Genomic DNA, 9,447 nt, shown 5'->3' with positions numbered 1-9,447 from the left:
ACAATCTTCCTTTAAAAAGGTGTTTGAATTTATTTACTCAATTTTTAGATCTTTTAATTGAAATATACATTAATAAATGTATAACAAATTTTCTCATGCCCCCTTCCAAAGTAACCATTATTCTGAATTCTATCTCCATTAATTAGTGTTCCCTATTCTTCAGTGTCATATAGATGAAATCATACAGTATACATACTTTTGTATTTGGCTTCTTTCATTCAGCATAATGTCAGTGGTTCTTTTTTTATTGATGTATATTATTCCACCATATGACTATTCTACATTCTATCCATCTTTCTGTTGATATACATTTGGGTTGTTTTCAGTTTTGGGATGGACAGAACCGCTTTGAGAATTTTGTTTATGCATTTTGTTCATTTCTCTTGGATTTATGTCTAAGAGTGAAAGTTTACTGTGTCATAGGAAGTTATATATTTGCCTTTAGTAGATACTGACATACAATTTTCCAGTTATTATATTGGTCTGAATTACATACGTTCACTGTGTTGACAAAAACTGTTAGCATTTGTTGAACTAATGCAAGTCATAATATGCTTTATGTTCTTGACACGTAAATTCTAATTAATCAATAATATTTCTTACTAACTTGACATTTCTTCCTCTTTTTTCACTATCTTTAAACATCTGATATGGAAGGTGGGTCTTCATGTCTAGTTCTTTGGATCCTGTGTTTGTATTTGGAATCTGATTTAGTATTTTAAGGATATATTTTACACTGTTTATTCTTAGTCTTAGCAACAGTCTATATATAATCAGTATGATTCATGAGGTAAAGAATATTTTTTTTAAAGATTTTATTTATTTATTTGAGAGAAAGAATGAGAGAGAAAGAGCACAAGAGAGGGGGGTTGGTCAGAGGGAGAAGCAGACTCCCTGCCGAGCAGAGAGCCCGATGTGGGACTCGATCCTGGGACTCCAGGATCTTGACCTGAGCCAAAGGCAGTCGCTTAACCAACTGAGCCACCCAGGTGCCCTAAAGAATGGTTATTAAAAACTTATGAAGAAAAATCTTCCATGATTTTATTTATGGCATGGGAGAATGAGGTATGAAAATACACTGATATGTATGAATATATGTGGATTCTCTAGAGGCTACATGCGTGTTGCACATGCTCCTAGGCACACAGCTAATTAAGGAATAGTGGCTTGAATAGCTAAGCCATTTATTTATTTATATATTGTGAACAGTTCATTAAATCCAAAATCATGAAAACTTCAAACACATGTTGTTGTATTCTCTGTTATGATTTAGTAAGGAGATAAAAGATTTATTTTATTTTTTTGAAAGATTTACTTTAAAAATCTTTTTCTGATTATAAAATAATGTGTGTTCATGTCTGAGAATTTGGAAAAATACAGAAGATTATTTTAAGAGAATATAAAATTACTTGAAACTAACCATCATGAGATGATTACTATAAATTAAGAGATTTATTTCTTTTAAAAGTCAGCTTGGAATTATGTCTGGGGTTGGTACAGATTGGGCTGAGTGCTTCTGAGGCACTGTGAAATGTGTAGAGTACCAAAAGTCTGATACTTAAATCATCAGAGAGCTTGTGTATAATGAATAGGTTCTCTGTCATTCTCAGGTCACCAATTAGGTGTTTTTCTTTAACTATCAGAATGAACTAAAAATTTAAGGACAGTTGATCTTTTTTTTTTTTTAAAGATTTTATTTATTAGACAGAGAGAGAGAGAGGAGCAGGGGGAGAGGGAGAAACAGGCTCTCCTGAGAGCAGGGAGCCCGATGCAGGACTCGATGCCAGGACCCTGAGATCATGACCTGAGCCAAAGGCAGATGCTTAACCGACTGAGCCACCCAGGCGCCCCAGTTGATGATCTTAATGTACTGCAATTCTTATCCTTACAGCCATTCAAATTGCCCCATCTTCATTTTATTTTTTTTTAAAGATTTTATTTATTTATTTGAGAGAGAGAGAGAGATCACAAGCAGGGCGGAGGGGTAGAGGGAAAAGAAGCTTCCCTGCTGAGCAGGGAGCCGGATGCGGGACTCGATCCCAGGATCCCGGGATCATGACCTGAGCCAAAGGTCATGATCATTAACCAACTGAGCCACCCAGGCGTCCCAAATTGCCCCATCTTTAATAGGAGTCTTTTAAATTTGCCTCCTGTACCTTTTTGATATGGTCTTAACTGTCCTTGTTAGCTTCATTTTTATCCAATATGAAAAGGTAGTCCCTGATTAAATGTATTTATCTTACACATTCCTTGTGCTAGACCTGAAATAAGCCATTCTCCAAGAAGCCTTCATTTCTTTTAGTGGAAAATAGTATTTCAAGAGCACGATAGTAGCCTAGGAATGCTTATTCCTCTTGAGTTGTTGTTGTATCTAAGTCTTTTCAGGGAGTGGATGTAGGAAAAAATGTGTGTGTGTGTGTGTGTGTGTGTGTGTGTGTGTTAGGAGATAAAATACATCATAAGTTTATGCTGGTATTTCTAGTTCAAATTAAGAAATACGGAATTTAACTTAACCACTTTTATATTATATCTGTATTTTGTGACTTCCTTACTAGGAATCCCAGTACTCACCAACACTAGTGATAGAATTAGAATATCCAAAATGGCTCGCTTGCTTTATCCCATATTATACACCCAACAGTCTCTGAATAACAATACCACTACCACCACCAATAAAAGCAGTTAAATATTTGGGGGGAGGTGTCCGCTATGTCCATTCTCCCCCACCCTATATGGCTGCATTCTATGCTGTCAAAACATGTTGTACAGCCACTGTACACTATGTGTTCTCCTCTTTAAACTTCACTGAATCTTAGTCCTCAAAATAAGCTATATTTAATGTTCATATACCAGTTTTTATATTAGTATCTCTGAGATATTTTTGTTTTCTGAGCTTTTTCTCTAATAGGGTTTTTCAGAAAGGGCCCACAGGAACAAAATGATGTAAATTCTTACATGTTTTATTTTTATTTAATTTTATTTATTTATTTTTTTAGAGAGAGAGAGAATGGTCAGGGAAGGGGCAGAGGGAGAGGGAGAGAAAGACTCCCAAGCAGGTTCCATGCCCAGATGCGTGGCTCGATCTCACAACCCTGAGATCATGACCTGAGCTGAAACCAAGAGTTGGCTGTTTAACCAAATGAGCCACCCAGGCACCCTAATTCTTGCATGTTTTTGTCAATTTGTCTGTCTTGAATGTCAGTTCTGGAGGATACAATTTCTTTAATTCACATTTTCTTTCTTTGAGTGTCCTAAATGTTAATCCAATTTTTTGGTATAAAGCATTGCTTAAGTAAATAAATAAATAAATAAATAAAGTGTTGCTGTCAAAAAGTCTGATGATGAGTTAATTTCCTTTTACTTAAAAGATTCATGTTCTCTTTGCCTAGATGTTCTGATGATTTTTCCTTTTTCTTTATATTTCAGAAATTTTACTAGAATACATCTTGGTGTTGGTGGGTTTTATTAGGTACATGGCATGCTTTTACAATATGTGCTTTCAAACCACTTTTTATTTCAGTAAAGTTTTCTTGATTTATAGCTTTTGTTTTCTTCTCCAGGAACTCCTGCTATCCATATGTTAGATCTTCTTTGTTTATCTACAATATATATCAATATATAATAAAATATATATCAATTTTTCTTGAAACACTTTCATTCTTTTTTTATTTAAAAAATTTCCTTCCTCCTCCTAACCATCTATTCTTCTTAAAGAATTATCTGTGGTATTTATTCACTCTTGTGTTCCTTCTTGTTTGATATATTTTTTTTATTTCCAATTCCTTCCTGAGTTTTATCAACATATTTCTAAGTTTTACTAACTCTGACATATGTTGCTGTTTTATGTCATTAGTTGTTTCCTTTTTATCATTTATGTCTACTCTCATTTTTTAAATGTTCTCTTGAAATAATACAGTTTGGATGTGTTTTCTGGGCATGTATTTCTGACATGCTTTTATTATCTGTAAGGATTTATTCTGCCCTTTATTATTTTCATATAATAATGTATGGGAATTGGCTTTGATAGTTTTGTTTTCCTATTTTTTACGTGAAATTAGTTTTCTTGAACTTTGTTCTGTAAGGACGCTTGGTTTCGAACTTCACAGGTATCCCTCTTTTATTGTTTTCATGTGATTTTATAAATATGGCGGCTTTACTTCCTCACATTATGAACCTTTGTTTCTCTCCTCATTTTCACTTAGACCTTTTCTTTCAATGTCTTTGTTGTCTCTGATCTGCTCAATTTCGATTCCATTCCCACGAGCATGGAATGCTCCCGTGGGAGAGAACTCTGGTTTGTAAGATTTATTTGACTGGGCAGAACCCCTACCCTCAAATTGGTCTCCCACACTTCACTGTTGGCTGCTTTGGAGCTCTCTTCTCAGAAGTATCAGATATCCTGTTGCATCTCTTTGTTCCCACACATATGCTGACACAGTGCACATCTTGTGGCGTTTGATGATTTTCTCCCCCTAACGTTTTGGGATTAAAAGGATGCCTTGCCACCTAATTTTGTTGTAAATATTGTTCATGGGATTTTGATGTTGCAATATAGTTACTCTGTTTTTATGTGGAAAATTGAAAAATCTAAAATCTATGCTTCTGTTACTACTTCTATCTTCCCAGAATTCTCAAATTCTTTTTAAAACACTCAGGCTCGAGGTGGCTGGGTGGCTTAGTCAGTTGAGCATCTGCCTTTGGCTTGGGCCATGATCTCAGGGTCCTGGTATTGAGCCCCATAGTGTCGGGCTCCCTGCTCAGCCAGGAGTCTGCTTCTCCCTCTCCCTCCGCCCTTCCCTCTGCTTGTGTTCTCTCTCTCTCAAATAAATAAAATCTTTAAAAAAATATAAAACACTCAGGCTCATTTATCATGGCCCTTCATCTTTGCATCTAGAAGTATATTGACAGAAAGAACATGTGGACTAGGCAATGTGTGTGTGTGTACATGTGGGTTTATTTGGGGAAGTGGGTATAGCTGCCAACAATGTTGCTATATACGAATGTGGGTGTATCCTAAAAGTCCAATGTTTCGACCAGAAATACTTTGCACATTTTGAACACAGGAAGTTTTCCCTTTGGTTTGTGGCATGGACACTGTTTGTAGAACTAGTCTTTATTTTCAGATGTATTTTTGTCTCTTGGAATGACACTGGCACTACAACATTGCTAATTACCCTGTGATGGGTTAGTTTGTCTGCAACTCCCCCCACCCCGCCATAATCCACAGCTATACTGATCTGGAGAAAACTGCTTTCAGTTGTCTTTGGAATATTTTTGTTTGCCACTTACTTCAGTTGACTTTTTGGAAGAGGCCTGGCTAGGTCCAGTATCATTTCCAGGCTTCTTGAACAATTTCATTTTGTCACTTACCAACTACTTGGTAAGCTATTGATCTTGGAAGTCTGATAGTCCAAAGCTTGGGGCAATGGAGATGTTGCTTTTAAGACAAATTTCTACTAATATTAATAGAAATTATGCTCCTTTTCTACTTAGGCCATCATCTATTTGTGATTGGTTATCATGGCAACTGAAAACAGAATTATACAAAAACGCAACTTATCAAATGGTTCCATTTAAATGCAGATTTTACTTTGCAGATTTAACAGTGAAATTATTAAAGTTCAGAAATAGATCTGTAGTAGAGCATACAAACTCAAAAAATAGTTAAAACCTTTCCAATGAATAAGGCACACAGACTAGTTTGTGATGTGAAAGGTTGTAAATTAAATGCCTGCAATGGCCAGAGGTATTAAATGTAAACAAGACCAAGTGTAACCAATAGGGGTTGTTGGAGAATAGTTATCCAAAGAGAATTGAATTTCAATGTCTATAAAGTACTGTGAAGGTAACAAAAAATGCCCTGTACTCTGTACACACACACACACACACACACACACACACACACACACACACACACACACACACACACACACAATTATATGTATATACATATATACACACACACACACAATGTATGCCTGCAAGTTTGTGACACTTGATTCAGTGTGAAATAGGTTTATGTAAAATTCTATTGAACTGATTAACCAATTTATCAGTATATATGAGATTTAAAAAATTATAGATGAATTGTTTTAAGACAAATAAAAGCCTCCCCTATATACTCAAGAAAACAAATATTTAGAAGAGTAAGTGAATAATCACACTTTTTATAGAAAAAATATATACTTTATTTTCAACTAGAAAGGTGCAAACATGTAACTTTTGGTCACATTCTCAACAAGTAAACTGTCCAAAAAACAGTCATAGTCAAAGTAGAAACAAATGCTTCCAGGTGGAAAAACTGATCAGCTATACAGAGCCACTCGTGTTTTCATAAAGGCCATTTGTTCATTAATAGTGAGGCTACCACATTTCAAACTGACAGATCAGACTTCCAAGGACATCATTGCCTCATATTCAGGAAACAATCTGTTTTGATGAGCAGAATTTCCATTTGAATATCCATTTCATGCTTTGAATTATCAGACAAGCTTTACGTCCTACCTATGGTGTTCAGAATTGAGGCTAACATTTGAAATATCAAAGCATTAAAAACAAACGAAAAGGCACAAACAACTTTAAATTAACTTAGATAACTGTACAAATATATATATATATACACACACAATATTTACAGTTTCAATAAAAAAAATTCTGGCTTGTTACAGGCAAATTCGCTTGCCACAAGCTGTCCAGTCTAATAGACAGGATTCTGATTCCTGAACAGTATCATTCAAATCAGAATGTCAGAGCTGAATCTGCTGTTCTGACTTAAAGAAGAACTTGACCCAGCCTCAGGAAGGCTGGAGAACGTGCATCCTAGCTGTCGCTGGAGGTCAGTGAGCTTGCTAAGGTTTTCCTTTTCAATTACACTCCAAAGAGCACGCACATACTACTTTAAGATGACAATCGTTTCTGCAGGTGCCCTCCCACTGCTCCCAAAGCCACACCTCAGTATACATTCTGGTGCTATGTGCTAATGTAGTCCCGCTGTCAAGTCTTAACTTTCTTCAAACCAGTGTCTGGGTTGATAGACTATTTGAAGGTCACATGGCACAATATTTTGAATATGGTGGGACTTTTTCTTCCCCCCAGTTAGAAAAACAGATTTAAATAACTTGCACTACTGAAATCATGTTTACACAAAAATGAGATGTGAATCAGTTCAAGTTATAGCCTAATGAGTTAATGTCTCTCACACTCCCTGGCTTTACGCCATGTCTCCATACATCTTCCTGTAGTACAGGGACTCAAAGATGTCATTGTCTCCGGGACAGTTGTAATGGCAGGCACAGGTCTTGATGAACATCATACTCTTCTTCATGATCTCCCCGTCGGGGCACTTGAACTCCACAGGAAGAGTGGTGGTTCTGTGTGGGGTGCAGCACCGGCCATCCGTGCACACGCCACAGAACTTAGCACGGTAGGACTTCACGCTGGTACAGCCAGAAAGCTCAAACTTGACAGGCTTGGTGATTTTGGGGGTACGGATGCACTTTTTGCCCTTCTAAGGAAGACAAAACCGAAGGGGGAAAAAAAAATCAATGACCCTATTAAGGGGAGTGGCTTTCTTCAAGCTCTGTGTGTTTTAGTCTTAAGTTGTCTGACTTTTGTTTATATTTTGAGGAGAGGAAGTTTGAGTCTCATTTGCCAGTTTCCCAAAAATAGACATAGCCTCTCTTGGGATGTCTTGAATTAACTAACAGGGTGGAGAATTTCATAGTGGAAAGCTGGGGGTTCCTATTACACAACATCTCATTCCAGCAAAACAACGTGATGGTTAGATATTTTTGGAGATAAAAGGTCTATAATAACCAGGGCGGTGAGACCCAACTTTGATCCTATCCATTATGATTCCAGGAAAACTAGTTAATAGGAGCAGAAAATGTACCTTGATGTTCTCTTCCAGGTCAGCTTCGCAAGGCCTGACCATGCAGAGGCGGCTCTGCTTCTCCAGCCTGCAGAAGGCGTTGTCATTGGTAACCCGGGTGGAGATGCCCATTCCACAGGTCTTGGAACAGGCACTCCACTCTGTGGTCTGGACCAGGCAGTTGGCCCGGATCATAGTTGGGTCTGGGCCAAACGTGTCTTCCAGTCGGTAAGCTGTGAGAGCAGAGCACACAAACACAAGGTAAGACGCCAGGACAAGACATTTCCCCCTTCCCTTGGCAAAGTTAGGAGTCAGCCCCTGGGGGGCAGGATCACAACACTGACTTTGAGGCCTTTTCAACTCACCGGCAAGGGCAGGGCCAACCACGGTGTGGTCCTTGGGCTCGTCGCACACCCACTCCTCGCAGCATTTCCCGGGCAGCTTGACCCTCCGCGGGAAAGGGCAGTCAGGGCTGGGCAGGCGGACGTCCATGCTGCACAGGGGCACGCAGCCCACCGCCCCGTCCAGGCAAGTGCACTGGTACTTGCAGCTGCTCTGGAAGGACTCTCCGCTCCGGTACACCGTTCCTCCGAAGACGCAGGGGGCACCATCTTTAGCTGAAGGAGAGGAAGGGAACAAGGGGGGCGGGGGGATGCAAGGGTCAGGCATCGGTAGCAGTAAGCGAGTCGGGGATGCGCGGGGAACAGGGCTCCGGGGGAGTGGGGGGGGGGGGCGCCGGCGGCCGGGACACCAGGGACCGCAGCTCTTACCGGTGCACACGCCGATCTTGCGGTTGGCGGGAGAGCCGAAGTCGCAGAAGAGTCCCTTGTGCGGGTCGCAGGGGTCGCGCTCGGTGCACAGCTCGCCCAGTTGCTTGGCGCACACGCGGCAGCAGCCGCAGCCGTCCAGCACGAGGCTGACGCCGGCCGGGCACCTGGGCGCCGGCGCGGCTGCACACTGGCACGGGCCGCCGCAGTCCTGGCCGGCGGCGGGCTGCGGGGAGGAGGGGGCGGTGAGCAGGCGCACGCCGCTCGGCGCCCTGGGCCCTGCCCCGCCCGCACGCCCTCCCCCCGGCGCCGGCCGCCGCGGGGCTCTGGGCTTACCCGGCCGCAGAGGGCGAACAGGAGCACGAAGGCGCAGCGAACCGGGCCCAGGCCCAGGCCGGCGGCGGACATGGTGGGCGCTGCGGGCGGGGCGGGCGGCGGGCGGCGGCGGCGGCGGCGGCGGCGGGGTGGGCGCGGCGGTCCTGGCGCTGGGTCGCGGGCTCGGGCCGGAGGTGGGTGCCTGGGCGCTCCGAGCTGAGGTCTGGGAGCTGTCGGCCGGGGCGGCTGCCGTCGGGGTGCGGGGAGGCGGTCGGTCGCGGGGTTGGAGTTGCACTGGCTGCCTCCTCTCAGCGGGAAGAGTTGTTGTGTGAGGCTGAGGCGGGCGGCCCGCGGCTTTTATACGCTCCGGGCAACCCCGGCTCGCCAATGAGCTGAATGGAGTCCTACACAAACAGGGACATTCCACGCATTCCTCCCCACCTTCCTGCCTCATCAACTCACACCGGATTGATCCTGACCCCTTGACACTCAGCA

The 9,447-nt window shown here is 41.8% G+C and overlaps 1 protein-coding gene across 1 annotated transcript; it reads right to left on the bottom strand.

The window, feature by feature from the left end:
* Nucleotides 1-6,171: 6,171 nt before the first annotated feature.
* On the bottom strand, nt 6,172-9,147 carry CCN2 (cellular communication network factor 2). The gene is made up of 5 exons (XM_027603197.2): nt 8,974-9,147; nt 8,641-8,863; nt 8,236-8,487; nt 7,892-8,103; nt 6,172-7,507 (listed from the first exon to the last, which is right to left on the bottom strand). The coding sequence occupies exons 1-5, from the start codon at nt 9,043-9,045 to the stop codon at nt 7,211-7,213; spliced, it is 1,056 nt and encodes a 351-aa protein (XP_027458998.1). The 5' UTR covers nt 9,046-9,147; the 3' UTR covers nt 6,172-7,210.
* Nucleotides 9,148-9,447: the final 300 nt, after the last annotated feature.

The sequence above is a fragment of the Zalophus californianus genome, chromosome 7 (assembly GCF_009762305.2).
Source record: "Zalophus californianus isolate mZalCal1 chromosome 7, mZalCal1.pri.v2, whole genome shotgun sequence".
Taxonomy (NCBI): domain Eukaryota; kingdom Metazoa; phylum Chordata; class Mammalia; order Carnivora; family Otariidae; genus Zalophus; species Zalophus californianus.
Note: the sequence above shows the minus strand (reverse complement) of the source record. Positions and strands in the feature narration are given on the sequence as shown.

What these genes read in the sequence shown, in the direction of transcription:
- CCN2 (XM_027603197.2), bottom strand. Translation starts at nt 9,045, where the DNA reads ATGTCCGCCGCCGGCCTGGGCCTGGGCCCGGTTCGCTGCGCCTTCGTG. An exon ending in CAAGATCGGCGTGTGCACCG is followed by an intron (nt 8,488 to 8,640) that starts GTAAGAGCTGCG and finishes CCTCTCCTTCAG; the next exon opens with CTAAAGATGGTGCCCCCTGC. An exon ending in ACCTGGAAGAGAACATCAAG is followed by an intron (nt 7,508 to 7,891) that starts GTACATTTTCTG and finishes TGTCTTCCTTAG; the next exon opens with AAGGGCAAAAAGTGCATCCG.